We start from the raw sequence: 19,993 nt of genomic DNA on the forward strand, positions 1-19,993 counted from the left end.
ATTTCTTCTTGTATAATTTTAAGGAAACATACAGGCACAATGACATAAACAAATCAACTTATCACACTATCTCATATGCTCAAGTTTTTATGTAAAAAACATGAAGTACAATAATGTAAAAACTTGATCTCAAGTTTTTAAAAAGCTAAGCGTGAGTTCATATGTATACTGGATATTTCTGACTTTCAAAGAAAAAGGCAGAGCTAACAAAACGATGCTAGGATACAAAGTGTTATAGTAATTTTTCAACTGTGCCTTTCTAGTTCGTTTGCCACAAAAAAAAATATTTGATAAAAGTAAACACATGATGGTGTAATAAAGGCTTCCCACAACTGGAGACACATTTAAAATACATACATTTAAGTTGGGAGAGGACGCGGTGGGGAGAGCCTTTCATTCATAATGACCACGTAGAGTCATTAGAAACTATCGCTCATACGTCAAATACACACGAGACGATGCACCTGTTTTCAAATGTCCACTGGGTACAATGGCAAGTAACAGCACTTGAGAGTCAGGGGCCACTGGCTTTCTAAATACAATGAACACTATTACCTCAGTTGTACTAATAACTCAGATTGTTTAAAATGGTAGCTTTAAAAGCTTATTTTTGAAAATTTAGCTTGTAATAAAACCCTTATCAAAGAATGTGCTGTCAGGTTTTTCCTGTTATGTAATGAAAGAACAATAAAAGGCAGGTGGAATGTACAAGAAGAAATAACGAAATAATAGAAATTACATACCTCAAGCTAAACTGATAGGATAGGGTGAATAAAAATGATATTAACCATGATTATTTGAGGTGGTACGGCTATTTTAAAGTTCCTTTTAATTATGATTTTAATGGTATGTGTATCTGACATTTTTGTTTTCTATTCTCAAGGGTATATTTTAACCCTATTTTAAACAAAATTAGTAGCCCAAATCTTTAATCTACCTTAAACTAATTTTCGTTTCTTGTCCTCTTCTCTACTCTCCAAATCTCTGAACAGGGTTCTACAATAACCAATAGGGCTCTTTGATGCTCCTCAATTCATTTTTGCAAGTATCCTTGCAAAATCCACATATACTGTAACTGTATTAACATTCGTTAACATACCAAGAAACCTAGGAATCAGTATGGTTCCATTTGGAGAGGACAGTTAAAAGCAGTGCTTTTGTTAAAATTGAAGCCCATTTTGTGTCACATGGCCCCCTGTGTCCTCTGAGTTGAGACTTAGTGCGACAAAGAAAAACATGGCTGACACTAAAGAAACATTACACTGTGGGATATGGCTAGTGGAACTGATGTCTACATCAGCTCTTGAGGTAGAAATTTTACTACTCATTATTAAATATGTGACTAAGTCAGCCGTTCTCAACCTGTGGGTCGCGAGCCCTTTGGGGGTCGAACGACCCTTTCACAGGGGTCGCCTAAGACCGTCAGAAAACACATATATAATTACATATTGTTTTTGTGATTAATCACTATCCTTTAATTATGTTCAATTTGTAACCACAACATGAGGAACTGTATTAAAGGGTTGCAGCATTAGGAAGGTTGAGAACCACTGACTTAAGTTCATAATGTTTAAATATAAAAGTTTAAAAACTGCACAAAGATGGTATGAATGCCCCTTATGTACACCTTAAAAGTCAAATGAAATCAATCAGGTTTACAATGAGATTTTTTTTCTTTATGAATTTTTTAAAAATATTTTTTTTATTGATTTTCTTTTGAGAGAGAGAGGAAGGAAGAGGGAGAGAGAGAAAGAAGATGAGAAAAACATCAATCGGCTGCCTCCCACACGCACCTTGACTGGGGATCAAATGGGCAACCTTTCAGTGTACGGGATGATGCTCAACCAACTAATAAGCCACGTCGGCCAGGGTTCTTTATAATTTTTTAAATACATATATATATATACATATATATATTTCTTTAGAACTTTATATAATCTATAAATTGATTTTCCAGTTACTTCCAGTCCTTTTAACTCAACTTAAGGAAGGAAACCAAAATCTTTAGGATGTTAACTATCAGTAAAAACAGAATTCTAAGCGTTCCTCACCTACACCATAAACTTCTGTAAATAGGTAATTCATTTTATATTTTAAAAATACTGGTTTGGAACAACTGAGTGCTACATCTGTATTTATTCAGGTGTCTGGAAAATTAATCGGCCAGTTTTAGAGGTGGTTGTCTTAAATTAGCAGGAGGACGCCCCCATGAGTTTTCTTAGGGGCAGACAGGTGGCAGAAGGATGTCTGAGGAAGATGTGGGGGGAAACTGGCCAGGAGCGGCGAAGAAATGTTTCCTCTCACAGTTCCAGGGGCCCTCCACAGACAGAGGGTGAAAACACGATTGTGTGCTTTGTCAGTCTGTGCGGGACACATAAATTCCAGCTTGTCTCACAAGTGGCCGTCTACAAACACTTATAGAAACTTTACCTGATCCTGATACACCCTATTCAGAAACTGAACACACGCACCCGGGCATGGACAGCACAGGGAGGAGGGAGAGCTGGCGCGGAAAGGTTAAGAAGGTGCTTAAATGCCAAGTTCAGGGAGAAATCTTGGCTTCTGATCCACTGAACTACGAAACACAGCACAATCATTAAAAACATGGGGAGAGAATGAAGTACTGAGCTCATCATTAACCACGACCTATTACAGCTGGCAAAGAGCGGTTGAAAAGCACAGTCGGGAGGTAAGTAAACAGCCACCATTGTTCATTTTTTCCCTTTCCCTTTCGCTAGAATCTCTGCGTAAGAGGTGTGAATGAAGTCATACAGCTGCTTGGCATTTGCAGCGTTCCCCAGGATACCTGCGAGCTTGTCTTGTGACAGGCTTGCTAATTCTGCAATGTTCTTCACGTGGCTCATCAAGGAGCGACAGTTTTTGGCATTCACCCCCGGCATCTTTAACAAGAAGTCCTGGGGGCCAGGGTTATACTTTTCTGACTCGGGGAGGGTTCCAGAATCCGCTGTGACAGCCATGGCGGTCGCTGCATCGGGCTGCGGCTTATTTTGTTTCAGCTCCTCAAACAGCTCGGCGGTGGCATGAGGGGACGGGCACCAGAGAAGCCGGAGTTTGGGGAAGTGCAGGGTGAGGAGGGTGAGTTTGGAGCTAATGTCGTTGCTGGAGATCTCCTGATGGAAGGCGCCTCGGGCAACGAGAGAGAAAGGCTTGCTGGGGTCAAACTCGATCAGCAGCACTGGTCGCTTGTAGTAGCGGGACATGGAGATGCACTGGCTGTAGAGGCGGCCGTTGTTTAAGGAGCCGATCAAATCGCTGATGCTCTTGCGTTCCACACACATTTCTGGGGTCAGAATGTAGTCTCCAACCTCTAAGGTCACTGGTTCAATGTCAATGCCCCGGCGATGGATCAGGGACGGGAGTTCACTTCGAAACTCACGCATATCCACCACTATAGTTTGCTGTATACTTTTCTGTTCCTGGCCACCTATTAAGAAAAAGTGGCATTTTAAGTAATGTTCCTGAGGGAGAATTTGTAGAAGATGGAATACAACAATTAAAGTTTAAGATTATTTTTTTATTAATCTACGATGCATGGTTACATAGTACTGTTAATACTCCGTATTTTTCTATATTTTAAAAAGGCTTGTTTACAAAGTAAATAAAGGCAATTTCTCTTGAGCTAAATAGAATGAATAGGGAAGTTAGAATCATTATTTCTAACAATGATTCATAGATACCAGCATGTGCTATCGCGCTCCCTCTGCAGTCCCTCATCATTGCACTGAACACATTTCACTGGTTACGTGTTCCCAGTTCCTAGGGCAGAGCCTGGCACACTGCAGATGCCTAAAAATACTTGCTGAATAAATTGCCTTACGAGCTGCTGGGAACCATTTTGGAACTTTGAGTGCTTATATCAATGGGTCCCGAGGTGGGAAAACGGAAGACGGTAGGAAAAGCAAGAACACCGTGGAACAGAGCCCCTCACACTGTCATGTGCATGTGAACCACCAGGACCACGTTAAAGAGCAAATTCTATTGTGTTTTTTTTAATTCCTAATACCCAGATTTATTCTTTTTTTAAGTGAAACTTATTGAGGTGGCATTGTTTGCTAACATTATATGTGCCAGGTGGCTGATTCTATAATACATCATCTGTATAGTGCCTTGTGTGCTCACCACCCAGAGTCGAGTCTCCTTCCCTCACTACGTATTTGACCCCTTGTACCCTCTCCCTCAGCGGTGGGCAAACTTTTTGACTCGAGGGCCACAATGGGTTCTTAAACTGGACCGGAGGGCCGGAACAAAAGCATGGATGGAGTGTTTGTGTGAACTAATATAAATTCCAAGTAAACATCATTACATTTTTTTTTTAGTTTTATTCATTTCAAACGGTCTGGATCCGGCCCGCGGGCCGTAGTTTGCCCACGGCTGCAGTCTCCCTCCTTCTTGTTACCTTCTGTTTTATAGCCCACATATGAGTGAAATTATATGGTAAAGAGCAAATTCTAAACAGCGGTTGGCAAAAATAGGATTACAGTTGTGAGACTACAAAACAGTTTATTCTTGTATTATTATTTATTAATTATTGCATTATTTGTATTACAACTATAAACTTACTTTTGTCAATCCCAGGCTCTGTCTGAGATAGGGTCTAAGACTGCATTTATAATAAGCTCTCAGGGGATGCTATTGCTTCTGGGTTAAAGACTTCACTACACGAAGGCTGTGGTAGGCAGAATAACAGCCCGTAAAGAGGTCCATGTCCTAATCCTCAGAACCCGTACGTATGTGACTTTATATGCAAATGTGATTAAATTACAGAGCTTAAGATTGGGAGACGACTTGGGATTATCCAGGCAGGACCAAGTGTCTTACACGTGAAAGAGGAAAGCGGGAAAGTTAGAGTTGGAACTACTGCCTTTGAAGGTGGATGAGGGGGCCATAAGCCAAGGAATGCAGGCAGCCTCTAGAAAGAACCTGGAAAGGAAAGGGGTTCTCTCCCAGACCCCCAAGGAGGAATGCAGCCCTGCCAACACCTTCATTTTAGCCCAGTGAGACCCACAGGACTTTGGAATTATCTATCTCTCTATATATAACCCTAATATGCAAATAGACCGAACGGCAGAACAACCGAATAACCAGTTGCTATGACATGTGCTGACCACCAGGAGGTGCACGCAGAACATGGTGGGCATCGGCAGCAGGCAGCAGAGCACGGAACATGGCAGGTGTTGGCTGCAGTGGGATGGTGGAGCAGGTGAGCAGGGGCACCAGACCAAGGCAGGGCACCGGTTGCTGTCATTGGGGTGGGCCTCTGATGGTTACTGAAAATTCTTTGCTCCCGTGTGCCGCAGTCCCACCTGGCGCTTGCACCTGCTGCTGGTGCCAGCCCTGCTCACACCCGCTGCCGGCGCCTGGTGCCGGCCCCGATCACTCAGTGCCATCAGCAGGTGTGAGCGGCAGTTGCCGGCCCCGATCGCCCCTCAGGGCTTCTCCACCTCCCCCTGCTCCTGAGGGGTGATTGGGGCCAGCAGCCGCCATTCACACCCACTGATGGTGTGGAGTGATTAGGGCCGACACCAGCAATGGGCATGTGGGAGCGGGAGCGGGGCTGCCGGTAGAGAGGGGACTAGGGGCTGCAGTGGGAGGGGCTGGGCGGGGGCGCGAGGATGGGCCAAGACCTGCCCCTGTGCCCACCACAGCTTTGCGGCCCACAGTTCCTTTCAATGTGCACGAATTCATGCACTGGGCCCCTAGTAAGATAATTGTAACATAATTAATGTGTGTTGTTTCGAGCCACTAAGTTTGTGGTAATTTATTACAGCAGCCATAGGCAACTAACCCAGGGCTCAGAGGACTGAACGCAAAAGGACAGATTTCAGTGAGTGGCTTTCTGAGTGGTACCTCCACGCTCAAATCTGTCTTCCTTCACACTGCCTTACATTCTAAAGTTCTGCATGAAATGCCACCAACCTGTTCAAGTTAATAGGAATCTTCTTCCAAAAGACCTAGATGCTCTGAGGCACTGTTTCCCAAAGGATGATCCAAGGACCACGGAGACACTTTCAGATCTACTGAACTGGAATGCCTATGAACTGAGGCCTGTAAGTCCACAGTTTTTACAAGCATCTGGGGTTATTTTTATTTCTTAATAATCCTCACCCAAGGATATGTTTTTATGGATTATAAAGAGAGGAAGACAGAGAGACAGAAAAGAGAGAGAGAGAAATTATCGATGTGGGAGAGAAACATTAATCAGCTGCTTCCCGTACACACCCCGACCAGGAATCAAACCTGCAACCTTTTGGTGTATGGGACGACACTCCACCCAATGGAACCACCTGGCCAGGGCTGAGGTTATTCTTAATTACACTAAATTCTGAGACCTACTGCTCTGACTGTGCTTGACCTCATCAAAGGTTAAATCAACTCAATTATACTGCTTTTCTCTGTCACTTACTGATCTCAGCTGCTGCCATGGGGAAATGGGATGTGGGAATGGGAAATATTATTCCTGGGTCAGGGTGCGATTGGAATTCAGCAGGTCTTGGTGGTCTGCTGCAGTTCAGATACTGCATAGCAATGAGAGTGCACACCCCTGGGATCTGGAGAAGCTTCAAGAAGCAATAAACAAATCCAGAAAGATAAGTGGGAATGTACCTAAACAACTCTATCTCTGGTTAAACGGGCTTCTTCCAGCTAAGATAAGAACCTAATCATCATTTACAAAAATTTCTTTGCAAAAGTACATTCAGTCTCAACCAACCACATTTAAAAGCAGTGCTGGAACATAGCTAATTTCCAAGCTGGGGTGCATCAACTACACCCCCCCTTATTTTACAGGTGGGGAGCCTTAGGTTCAGGAAGGATACAGGGTTACTAAATGGCAGAGTGGAGACTAGGGTTTGGAGCAGACATCCATCTTTAAGTTTGTTGAGAAAACCAAGTCTCGGCATAGAAACTCTGGAATCTCACAGCCTCCTTTAGAGGCAACGGGAGGGCAGGACTCACCTGCTTTCCGAGTGTCGGTGGGATCACCTGCAGGCTGGGAGCCTCTTACCAGGTCTAGGTTTGTTTCACTTCTGCCTTCCCTTTCTTCCGGGACAACCATGCTAGCCTTTTCCCTGCGAGAGAAAAACACTTTAAACATTTTGGACTTAATTTAGAAATTCCAGACTTTAATCTTTTGTAACTTATAATATAGAAAATGACCAACATGACTATAGTGGTAAAAAAGAATACAAGAAATACTTTAGAAGTCAATATGCCCAGACAAGTGATGGGCAAGAAAAGGATTTTTTGGTTGGGTACTACTTCCCATCTTCCAGAGTTTAAAAAGCTGCTGTTTATTTTCTATTTTATATGTTCTTTAAGAACTTTCAGACATGAAATAAGCATGTAAAAACACTGCAGATAAATTATTGAAACATTTAATTTAAAAACATGCTAATATGTTATTGAGCATTAAAAATAATTTAAATAATTTATATTCCAACTAGAGGCCCGGTGTACGACATTCATGCACTGGGGGGGTAGGGGTGTCCCTCAGCCCAGCCTGTGCCCTCTCGCAGACTGGGACCCCTCGGGGGATGTCCGCCTGCCGGCTTACAGTCAGACATCCACCAAGGGGTCTTTAGTGCTGCCACGGAGGCGGGAGAGGCTCCCACCACCACCGATGCGCTCTCCAGCCATGAGCCTGGCTTCTGTGGGAGCACACTGACCACCAGGGGGCAGCTCCTGCATTGAGCGTCTGCCCCCTGGTGGTCAGTGCTCGTCATAGTGACTGGTTGTTCTGCCATTCAGTTGATTTGCATATTAGGGTTTTATTATGTAGGATACTTCGGAGTAATCATAAATAGAGATGGTTAAAAATCAATGATTTTAGAAAATAAAAACATACATGATGGAACTCCGATTTAAAAAACCCCATTAATCACTCAATTTTAAAGGAAAAATCAGGGTTGATTCAAGAAAGCAAATTTCCAACTGAGATTTAAACAAAAAAAATCAGCATCTCAGCACTGATTCACCCACCGGTGCAAGTATTTAAAAATATTTATCAGTGTGCCTATGTGCTGTGCTAGGTACTCTAGATGCAAATATAGTTACACGATAATTCTTGTCTTCAAGGTAGCTCAGTACCTTATACTGCTTAAATCAACAGAACTGCACATTCATAACAATGATTTGTAATCAGGAACTACAATCATGATAAGATCATCTATAACCAAAGAAAAAGTACGTTATATCCCCCCCCCCCCCCCCCCCCCAGAGAGGAAGGGAGAGGGAGAGATAGAAACATCAATGATGAGAGAGACTCATTGATCAGCTGCCTCCTGCACGCCCCCTACTGGGGATTGAGCCCACAACCTGGGCATGTGTCCTTGACTGGAATCGGACGCAGGACCCCTCAGTCTGGAGGCCAAAGCTCTATCCACTGAGCCAAACTGGCCAGGGCCTTGAAACAGCAAGTACTGTTTGTGTCCAATTAGTACAAGATATGACAGACAAGAAGAATAAGGCTGTTCCCTTCCCGGTAGGGCTGGCTTGCTACTGAGTTGAGGAAACAAAGCAACCATGAGAGATGGGGGACATGGAAAACACTGCACTAAAAGAGACTAGAGTGAGGTGAAACAGAAGAGGAATCTTCAGTATTAACTAATAATTTCAACAAGGGTTAAACAGCAAAGACTTTCCAAACGGAAGGAAATGAAACCAGATGGACCCATTCTCCAAGCACTCTGGATGACAAAGGAGATTTTAGAGCAGGGTACCACTAAATGATACCACTGAACAACAGATATTAGAATTTTAATTTCCATTCTACTTGAAATGATATACAAACGCACAGTTATAATCAGTACACCATTTTAGACGCAAGGTGTTAGATAGCAGTTCCGGTTCAATTTTTCCTCCTTATCCTCAATACCAGTGCCAGGTGTTGCCTGCTGGAAAATTCTTTGCAATGACAATGGTTCTGGCAGCCGCTCATTACGTTCCATTGTATCTACTAGCCAGCCGTGGGCAAACTACGGCCCGCAGGCCGAATCCGGCCCGTTCGGCTGTTCTATCCGGCCTGTGGAGCCGAAAGAGCGGAGGGTTCTCTTGCTCTCCCCTCCGCTCCTTCACCAGCAGCAGTGTTAACATGGCAACGTCGGGAAACACGGTCACAGCTCCTTCTTCTGAGTCCAGTTTAAGAACCCATTGTGGCCCTCGAGTCAAAAAGTTTGCCCACCCCTGTGAGGACAAAGGACCAATCATTCAAAAAAATTCTTGCTCTTAAATTTCTTTTTCTTTCACATTTGGGTTAACATTGAGGATTTTCTCTCTTTTTTTCTATTCTTGACACTGGCTAAGCTGCACATCACACCTGGGAGCACTCCCGTCTCCTGACGGATTTGTAATCTGTGAGTGGCGGGACAGCATGGTGCAGTGCGGACTCTGGAGAATTCTTATTCCTGGATTTGAAATCACTTTTTGAAATCACTGTCTGTGTGGTCTCAGGCAAGTCATTTAATGGCTCAGTGTCTCGATTCCACCTGTAAATGGGGATAAGAAAACCTACCCCAAAAACTGCTACAAGGGTTACACATGCTATGTAAGGCACTCGGAACAGCGCCTGGCACATAGTTAGTACTAAAAAAAGGTTAGCTGCTATTATAAGTGCACTTTTCTTTGTTTAATCTGTTTTTATTGATTTTAGAGAGTGAGGAAGGAAGAGGGAGGGAAACATCGATGAAAGACAAACAGTGATGGGCTGCCTCCTGCATGCCCCCTCCTGCACAACCCGAGCATGTGCCCCAACAGGGAATCGAACCAGCAACCTTTTGGTGCACAGGACAACGCCCAATCAACTGAGTCACACTGGCCAGACCTAAGTGTACTTTTCTGATAAGGTGGTAACCTTATCCCCTAATTATCCATGATTATGCTAAAAAACTGAAGATTACTTTTAAGTGATTCCACAACTGTTTCAATCAATACTGTTAAATAAAACAGCTAGTTTACCATTAAATGTTATAACATAACTGCAAACTGGGTCTGAGAAAAAATATACTCCTGAAACCACAGCTGTGAAGAAAATATTGTTTTCTCAAATTAATTTAACAGAAATCTGCCTTAATTATATTCAGTCCCTTGCTTTCAGCATTTACATAATTATTCAAGTACTCTCTGTGACAGACACAAAATAATTTAAAAATTCAGATGCCTACTTCCATTTAATCTAAAATACTGAAGTTTCTTATTTTCCCTTCAACATCTTCAGTGATGCGTGAATTGCTTGTACATGACAATATAGGGAGGAGGCGCTGAACTGAAGTCTCTTCCAATGGGCCTTTACTCAAGCCCTCATACTAACCCATTTTATGATCATATTTTCTAGTTGTAACATTTCAGATAATCTTGCCCCTTCCTTTGAAAAGCAGTGACCTTTCCAAAACTATGTGTACTCAGAATGTTATTACTAATTTTCCGATCCAGGGAGCATTTTTTATAAACACTTAGAAGTGCAATCTTTTTTCTCTTTACTCCTCTGTAATCTACTCATCTTCAGTCCCATCAAATAATCTTTTCATCACCAGCTCGCTTGCTTGATTCGTTCTTCTCTGGCTATTTTAAATAGTCGTACTGCTTTTACTCTTACATCACCCATGAAGGGGGTCCTGGCAAAAGCACATTTTCTGACTCTGACATTAAATTTTTCTCCAAGTACAGGTTCAGTGCAAATGCTCTTTCAGTAATACACCTCACATATATTTTGCTTTTCAAAACAAACACTTCTCAAATTCCCCAGGTTTTCTGAGAAAGTAAGTATTTTAAGATTCTAAATAGTATGACTTTCTGATTGCTATTTAATATGGGAAGATCTAACTTATAATAAGTAGACAATCACCATTGAGAGAGTTTAGAAAATTATGCCAGACCTTAGATAAAAATTACATTAACATCTGCTATGGAGACTATTGTATAGATTGAAATGTAGGAGACAGTCCACATTCCAGGTTCTGCTGAGTAAGATTTCCAGGAAGCGCCAGGCTTATCCACACCTCCTCACTGAGCCCTCTGATCTACAGAATTACTTACATAAACAGGAAGGACCTGGGGCCCCCAATACCGTGCTACAACCTGCTAAAGTACTCTTCTCCCTGCTGTACCAAAGAGGCAGCCTCATGAGGGAAGCCTGGGGCATAAAAACTCACCTCCTCAGTACCTTCCTCCCCACACCCGACCAGGCTCCTCAGGCGACAGCACTGTGCGGGAAGTGTTAACTCAGCAGGCTTGGGCTGCTCAAACCCTGCACATTCCTAAGAAAGGCCTGTCTCCTGGGGACTGGCCCGTGGCCAGCTTCTGGGAGATGAGCTCTGAGCCCCTGGAGCATTCTGTCTGGTTTCTGTCTGGCCCCTGAGGCCTGGGGCCACACAGCACCAGTTGGATCAGATGCTTTATGCTAACATGCGTTTTTGCTTCAGGGGTAGAGGCTGTCAGATTGGTACGCTGTGTCTGTGTGACTGACCCTCAATAACGATGCTCAGCTGGGCGCCCTGTGGACAGTGCTACGTGAGCCGTCATGCACTGCTGCTGCTGGAGAATTAAGCTGGGCTGTGTGACTCCTCTGGGAGAGGACACCCAGAAGCCTCTGCCTGGATCGGCCCGGGCTTTCCCCAGGTGCTCTTTCCCTCGGCTGATTTTCATGGGTATCCTGTTGTAATAAACCGTAACTGTGTGAGATACCCGTGGGTCCTTCTAGTGAATCACTGAGCCTTAGGGTAGTCTTGGGGATCCTCAACAGGAAGACCAATGTGAGTAACCTAATCTGAATGTTTTAGCGTTATGTGCTCATTTGTAACGTGGTGGCACTTACTTTAATCACAGAAACCTTAAGCAAAGGATGTTTTAAAAAGAATGAAGGAATGTTTAGAAGGTACCAGCCCACATCCAGGATCACCAGTTCTCTGACTCCAGCTCCTAAATCTCTCTTAAATCTGTTCCTCTCTCCTCATCAACTGGATCTTGGCTACCACCTTCTCAGACAATTGCAATAGCTTCCTGACTACTTTCCCTGCTCCATCCATTCCTCAGTTTGATGCCAGAGGGAGCCTTTAAAAGTATACTTAGAGCTCTTCAATGGTGTCTCATTGCCTTTGGAGTCAAGTCTTAAATCTTTCAACAGCCTTCTTGCACCTCTGAACCTTCATACACACCCTTGGTCAACACAACCCCCTTGTCCACCTCGTCTACCTAGCGACTAGCACACATTCATGTATCAGCTTAAAGATCACTTCTGCAGTGAGGATGTCCCTAGTCTAACACTGGGTTAGATCTCTTTGACACACTCTCTTGTTACACCCGTCTCTTTTACCTTCATAGCCTGCAACACTCTGCACGTGCCAATTATAATATTCATTGAATGCTTAATTATTTAATGTCTGTCTTTTCCACTAGAGGACAAGTTCTTGGAGGGCAGAGACATTTTCTGCACCATTGCTGTAACTTAAGCACTTTAATATAAGCACAGGGCTTGGCACGTAATAGATGCTCAATAAATATCTGTTGACTGAATCTTGGGAAAGTAAAGATATAGAAGACACAGAGATGCACTAAAAACTTTGGACCAAGAACAGACAGCCTATATATAATACCTTGTTTGTTATAATACCTTCTTCAAAAAACGTGCAACCCTCCAAACACATACCATATGAACCATTCCACAAAACATGTTAATAGAAAATATATTTCCGTGGGCTGAAAGGACTGACTAATAATTGTATGACTAGAAGCTGGAAGACTCCATGAATAAGGCACATCACAATCACAGAGGAGGGGAAAGATATAGCCGTGTGGTATGCTGAGCCCCTCCACAGAAACTCAACGGCACTGATTCACTCAACACCCCTGGACAAACTGGGTCTGTGTATATTTTATGCATACACTCAGAGTCCACAGCCAGTGTTGGAGGGCGGTTGTCAACTCTGAAATTTTGCCCAGGGCCCTGGCAGGCTAGCTACCACTGAAAAGGGTCTCTGCCTTCTCATTGCCATTGGTACCCTGCCAGTGTCAGAGGCCTGGAAGATGGGTACAGCCGCTATTCCCAGCTCGGGCCATAGTCTCTTCTGGCCTAACCTTTTCTCTGCCTCAACTCCAGGATGCCCTGTCCAGCCCTGCCCTGGCTTCTGAGGCCCCTAAGGGATCACCTGATCCATTTTCCCTCACCAAGCTGTGATCTCCTTGACAATGTCCCTGGTGGGAGGTTATCAGATTTCTCGAACACCACCAGGGGTGAGAGGTAGCCATCCTGCCGGGAACCAATTCCAGCATGTCATAATTTCAAGAGACGAAACTTGGGGACTCAACAGGGTTGAGTCACACATGGAGTCACCTGTTGGGAATGGCTAAAGGCATTTCCCCAAACCTGAATGGTAAACTGATTGTGGCTGCCAGACAGTTAAAGGGCATCTTAATCTACATGTTATTGCCTCCTACTGGCCAAACACCTGAACAGCCGGAGGCTAATTCCCCCAAACTGACAATGGACTCTGTACCCTTTGAAGTGTAATATCTCCACCTTGCCTTAGGACAAATCGTGTTAATAAAAGCAAGGGTCCTAGAGAAGAAGGAAGTCTTCAGTTCCTTTAGCTGAAGGTCCTCTGACCCCCAATGCCTTTCAAAATTATATCTCGTCTCTGGGCTCTTTAATAGTCTCTGGATTCCTATGTCATCTACACGCAGCCTTTTCCAGATTCCTGAACCCTTCTTGATGCTGGGACATGAACCCCGGCACCATCCAGTGTGTGAATATCTCACTGAGAAACATTTTCCTTATATTAAACTAGGAAGCCTTTTCTATTTAGATGTAGAACCCTCGTTGGACGAGATGTAGGACACTTGTTCTCAAAAGCATACACTTATGTTCAGATAAAGATCATACCTTTTCAAAAATATTTTCCCAGAGCGATCTACTGATCTAAACTGACCTGGATGTAAAAAGTATTTCCCAGTAAATAGTCAAGCAGTCACGCACCACAGACAATGCAAATTGTACAGGGGTTTTAAAAAAATCATAGCTCCAAGGAATGGGAGAAATCTTGTGCATGGGGAGAGGAAGAGAGAGTTTTAAGAACATATATCTTAGAAAAGCAGTGTTTTAGTTATATTTCTTTACAGGCACATTTCTAATATCCTATGAAAGCACTGAAAAGCAATTGGAGATGGGTTTACTTACATGTGATCCTCCCCAACCTCTTCTCCTCTCCATCCTCCCAGAGGGCTGTTAGACATTGGCCCGCCCAGAGAAGCCTTTCCAATAGAGCCCGTGCTTTCTGACTGTCTATGCGTTACCTGATGAGTTTTTCAAAAGCTTCCTTTTCCTTCCGCAAAGCAGTGAGATAGCGTTGTTCTTCGGTCGAACCTCCGTATATGAGAAAGTAAACCCTGCAAGTGAGGACAGAACTCTTTTAGATTGCAAAGACGTAACTTGTAATCCCTGAAAGGAAGAGCATAGTATTTGAAATAAGCAACCTGAAGTGCTCAAATAATAAATAATGGACTAAGGATAAAAGTTCCATTAATCATAGTGAAATTCAGCTGCCTGAACCCCACATGTTAAAGGTCTCACTGCCATATGGGTCCTTTTCTTTTGCCAAAGGAAGAACAGAGTTTAGGTAAACAGTGAAATAGAACGGGAGGGATGGAATAACTACAAACAAACCAGAAAACACAAAATCTCAGTGGCTTCTCTATTTTCAATGTTTCTTTGCATCTTTGCCAAACAAGCATTTAAGAAGTTGGACAGTCGTTGTAAAAAGCAGCTTAGGAAAGTGCATATTAGTGAGAAATAAACAAATGAAATCTATATGAACTTTATCTTCACCAAGCAATTTCTCAGTTCTTTCTTCTTTATGTCTTAACAGCGCTGAGTCATCGCACATTTTACATAAGCACACAGATACTGAAGACATATGGATTACAACAGGCTCCTCAAGGGATAACTTGATATATGCTATTCTTTTAGAAAAGGTCTGCTTTTCTACCTTGCTTATTGCTATGAAGATGAATTAAGCACCGTTTCTGTCCCTTTCCTGCATCTTCTATCAGAGATATTTCCCTTTTGCAGCCCTCGATTTTTCTTTTAGACTTCACCTTCCTAGATTCTTTGAAGTGTGAACAGGGAAGAGACCATTGGACAATGAGTCCAGAGACCTTAGCTCTTCCATGAATGTGCCACATGGCTGAGGGAAGTCGTTCACCATTTGTGGGCTTCCATTTCCCACTGACACAGTGAGCAGCTGAATTCCCAGGTTCCTTCTGATTCTGACATTTTGTTTGCAAATATCACACTATTTTATTCTCAGGCAACAAAGAACAGACAAGCTATCTACAAAGTTGATCAATAGCAAAGTATGAAAAATTTACCAGCCTATAATTATTTTACCAGCTTCATCTAATCTCTTCATTCTGCATTATTTCTGATCCACTTCCTCCATTCATCTCTACTCTGAAAGGCTGCATTCGTTAAACTGCTAGAAAAAAATTTCTTTGGCTCTGTTTTGTGGTTCAGACTGTGTTCAGGATATTAATTTTGTTGTTTATTTCCCCTCAGATAACTGGAGAGCCAGAACACTATATTCTTTGGGAGGCATCATTTTCTCATCTGATATTTCTGTAGATTGTTCACCTGATTATTTCTTGAAACTCAAGAAAACTTGGCACAATAATCCCTCAAATACTTTAGTTTTATGTGAATGTAACTCAGAGTCACTTCTTAAAATTTATAAGAAAGACATTTTGGAAGATTGAAATTATTTAGCTGAGTCATAATGACATTAATTTTGGGGAGAAGTCAGGATATAAATTTCCTAGACTTGTTCAGATAGAGCACCCCATAAGGTACAAACCAGTGCATAAAGAATATGGAACATAACAACAGAGCAGCAAGTAATGAGATCACGAACAGTCCTCAGGACTCACTGTTATGCTACATTGGATACCCTTCCTATGCACGCTCCCAGATTCATCAGAGAGCAAAATAAGGTTTCATAAATGTAACCAACACATAACAACAGAACGTGAAAGATAAGAAAACCCACATGCAACAGGGATAGTTTCGGTGCTAAATCCTAAAGAACTGTGAATGTGAAGCCTTACAGATGCAGTTCACACTCCACATTCTTTATAACTTGCCTGAGCGGTTTCCCGGGCCTACTTGCCCTGTAAATTTCGAGCTGACGCACGAATGTTAGCTCTGCGTCATACAGAACCACGTATCTTGGCTCCACTTCGTGGAGTACCCTCGTCAGAGCATAGGGGTCGCTACAACCCAGAAGTGGGTGGATGATGATGAGGGGGTCTTTCAGAATTCCATAAGCGGCATCCGATGACAAGTTTAAATCAAACTCCTCATGCTTGATTTCTTCTAAGCAGCTCTCTGGGCTGCTGCATAAGTCTCTAGGGTATCCTTCTTTGCTATCCCCTTCCTCTTCAAGTTCGTCAGGTTTCTCCATCATCTGAGTTAACGTTAACTTTTGTTTCTTCTTTTTGAGAGCCCGTTCTTTGGCAGGAGCTCTTTCTTTGTTTTGGGGGTCTTTGGGTCTTTTGTTAGATTTCACAGTTCTCTTTGCACCATCCTCCTTTCTGAAAGCCACCCACACTTCCTCAGCTCTGCTCTCCTTCTCAAAGGCTTTCCTGTAGAGTCTCAGCAAGAAGGCCTCTGCTCCCACGGTGATATACTCTCTTAGCTGGGAACACGTTCGGTCATCACTTGCACAAATAAGTACCTGACCTAAAATTAGAAAACAATATTATGTCACTATTCCCTATGGGCCCCCCCACCCCTTTCCTCACAAGGAAGACACATCTTATCTCTTGGTGCTAAAGACAGAACATTTATAATTTGTTTAAAAAGGGTCTTAGATGCAGGATCATGTAAAACTTTAAGTTAAAGCCAGAAATATTTAATCTTATGAAAGATTAATGTATAATGGAGGCTTTTAAAAATCTCTTATTAATTAATAATTCCCAGAGAATCTTATACACCAAAATAAATTCCAAGTGGATTACAGAGTCAAATGTTAAATATTAAATTATTTTAAAAAAGGTGACTCTTTTTCATCTGTCTGGCTACAGATGATTTTCTAGGCTTAAAAGCAACAGAAAAAAAAAAAAATCTCAGGAAGATCGATATCTATAAGTTAAGACCGACTCTATAAGAATAAAACACTGTGCATTAAAAAACAAAAGACAAAAAAAGAACATTATGCAACAATGATAAATGTTATATCTTTACTGTGTAAAAGATGATATAAACTAAGGACATAGCCTAAGTTGGCAAAGAAAACTAAGACAAAAGAGGAAGTGCATTTGAGAAAATACTGAACCTATCAAACATCAAAACTTAAAACAAGATAACATTTTTCTCCAATCAAATTGATAAATTACACCTACACTAGAGGCCTGGTACAGGACATTCATGCACTGGGGGGTGGGGTGGGGGGGAGCCTCCCTCAACCCAGCCTGTGCCAGTCCGGGACCCCCAAGGGGTCCTTAGTGATGCCATGGAGGTGGGAGAGGTTCCTGCCACTGCCTCTGCATTCACCAGCCTTAAGCCCGTTGGCGAGCCTGGCTTCTGGCTGAGCGACGCTTCCCCTGTGGGAGCACACTGACCTCCAGGGGACAACTCCTGCATTGAGCGACGCTCCCCCTGGTGGTCAGTGCACGTCATAGTGACCGGTCGTTCTGCTGTTCGGTCGATTTGCATATTAGCTTTATATTATATAGGACGTGCACATATACACACAAATAGATAGACTCTCTAGTCATTGTTACCTAAGTGAAAAAGAAATAAACTCTTATACTGCTAGAAGAAATGAAAGTTGATAAAAACTTTTTGTAAATCAATGTGGTAATATGTTTCAAGAACTTTAAAAATGTTAGTATCATTTGACTCATCAATTCTATACCCAGAAATTTCATCTACATATGACTTTATCAATGTGAAATAGAAGATACAGGAAAAGAAGGCTAGAAGGAATTGTGCCAAAGTTAATTTTGTTAATAAAGGCCAATGTTAATAACATGGCTGCCAGACACAATTTTTTGCCTTCTCTTTTTTCTGTATATTTTTTATTTTTCTAGTTGAGCATGTGTGACTTTGGTCTGGGATAATATCACCAACACATTTACTAATAAAAGGATTGTATGCTTGCCTTTATTGCTTTGCAGGATTTCAAAGACTCAGTTAGTTTAAAAATCTAGTTTTCTTTTATTTTCTGTTTGGTTTTATTTTTTTAATTTAGGTCAGGCTTAGTCTATGTTAATCTAGTATACTCATGTTTGAAGAAAGCAGCCCTAAAAGTTGGAATTTTTGTAAGGCTAAGTCAATGTCACTCTATATAATAGTTTAGGCTTCCCTGAGAAGATACTTGCTGAGGAAATAAAACATAAGACCCTTTAGCTTGCTCCTTGGGGATTCCAGATTTCAAGCCTTGTAAATATATATGTGGAGATTAGCTGTGTCTTTTACTAGAATTCCTGGGAACCCAACCAGTAAAAGAACCTGCTTTCATGAATACATAGTGACTTAACCTGGAGAAAGTCATACAGATAAGGGACTGCTGCTAGATTTCTGTGTTCATTTGGCAGTTATTCTCCTACATTTTATAAACAAAGTAGTAAGCTATTTTTAAAGAGCTAATAAAAAAGACTCATTGTCTTGATTTTGAAAGCAGATGTCAGCATCTTCCTTTTCCTACCTGGACCACCAAGGGCTTCACTCTCCGAATTTTCTGCTTCAATTTCTTTCAGTACTTCAGTCAGTGCTTCCCACTTTGGGTTGCTTTCCAGGACCAGTTCCTTTTTTGTTTCTGTATAGAAATAAAAGATAATCTCATTCTATGTGATAATTTTTACCCACGAAGTATTCTGAAGATTTTCAAATCAATAGATAACACAAGTATCATTCCATAAGCCCATTCCTTTGGGCTTCCTCCATAATGCCAGGGAGAATCTGTTTCCGTGAAAGAAGTCTCCTTGTGGTTTAAATCAAAGGCACTTCAAACCAACATTAATACAAATTTCATAATTCCTTGATAGAAAGTGATATTCAAAGTCACTAATAAGAGATAAGTCTGTGTTATCTGTCAATTGTGATGCTATATATGACCTGCTATACAAAAAAAAAAATCAGTAGAAAGGAACAGTATTCACTGTTTCTAAAATCCCCATGATTTTCACAATCCTGAACATAAAATAGAATTAGACACAGTCAAATTTTTATTTCACAACACTAATATGTTTAAGTTTTAAAAGAGATCTTTGAACCAGAAAGTAAGCAGTACCCTTATCCCATGCCTTAAGAAACCAATGATTTTTGTTGTTGAGCTGTATAAGTTCCTTACATATTTTGGATATTAGCCCCTTACCAAAGATATTGTTTGCAAATATCTTTTCCCATTCAGTTGGTTGCCTTTTTGTTCTGTTGGTTTCTTCCGTGCAGAAACTTTTTAGTTTGGTGTAGGTTGAGAGTATCATGCTCAGTAAAATAAGTCAGATGGAAAAGGACAAGAATCATATAATTTCACTCACACGTGGGATATAAAACAGAAAACAACAAAGGAACAAACAAAATAAACAAACTTACAGACACCGACAACAGTATGGTGGTTATCAGAGGGGCAAGAGGTCAAATATATGGTGATGAAAGGAGACTACACACTGCCCTAACCGGCTTGGCTCAGTGGATAGAGCGTCGGCCTGCGGACTGAAGAGTCCCAGGTTCGATTCCGGTCAAGGGCAGGTACCTTGGTTGCAAGCACATCCCCAGTAAGGGGTGTGCAGGAGGCAGCTGATTGATGCTTCTCTCTCATCGATGTTTCTAACTCTCTATCCCTCTCCCTTCCTCTCTGTAAAAAATTAATAAAATATATTTTTAAAAAAAAGAAAAAAAAAAAGAAAGGAGACTACACAATGCAGTATACAGATTATGTATTATGGAATTATACACCTGAAACTTATATATTATTAACCAATATTACCC

The 19,993-nt window shown here is 41.9% G+C and overlaps 1 protein-coding gene across 1 annotated transcript in view; it reads right to left on the bottom strand.

Moving 5' to 3' along the window:
* Positions 1–1,797: 1,797 nt before the first annotated feature.
* Positions 1,798–19,993, bottom strand: part of ERCC4 (ERCC excision repair 4, endonuclease catalytic subunit) — a 29,092-nt gene continuing 10,896 nt past the window's right edge. The window contains exons 7-11 of the mRNA XM_036309649.1: positions 18,711–18,821; positions 16,144–16,741; positions 14,302–14,394; positions 6,976–7,088; positions 1,798–3,445 (exon numbers count right to left, since the gene is read on the bottom strand). Coding sequence (XP_036165542.1) covers positions 2,712–3,445; positions 6,976–7,088; positions 14,302–14,394; positions 16,144–16,741; positions 18,711–18,821 — 1,649 coding nt within the window. The 3' untranslated portion in view covers positions 1,798–2,711. The remainder of the gene's footprint in view (positions 3,446–6,975; positions 7,089–14,301; positions 14,395–16,143; positions 16,742–18,710; positions 18,822–19,993) is intronic.

The sequence above is a fragment of the Myotis myotis genome, unplaced genomic scaffold, assembly GCF_014108235.1.
Source record: "Myotis myotis isolate mMyoMyo1 unplaced genomic scaffold, mMyoMyo1.p scaffold_m19_p_5, whole genome shotgun sequence".
Lineage (NCBI taxonomy): Eukaryota > Metazoa > Chordata > Mammalia > Chiroptera > Vespertilionidae > Myotis > Myotis myotis.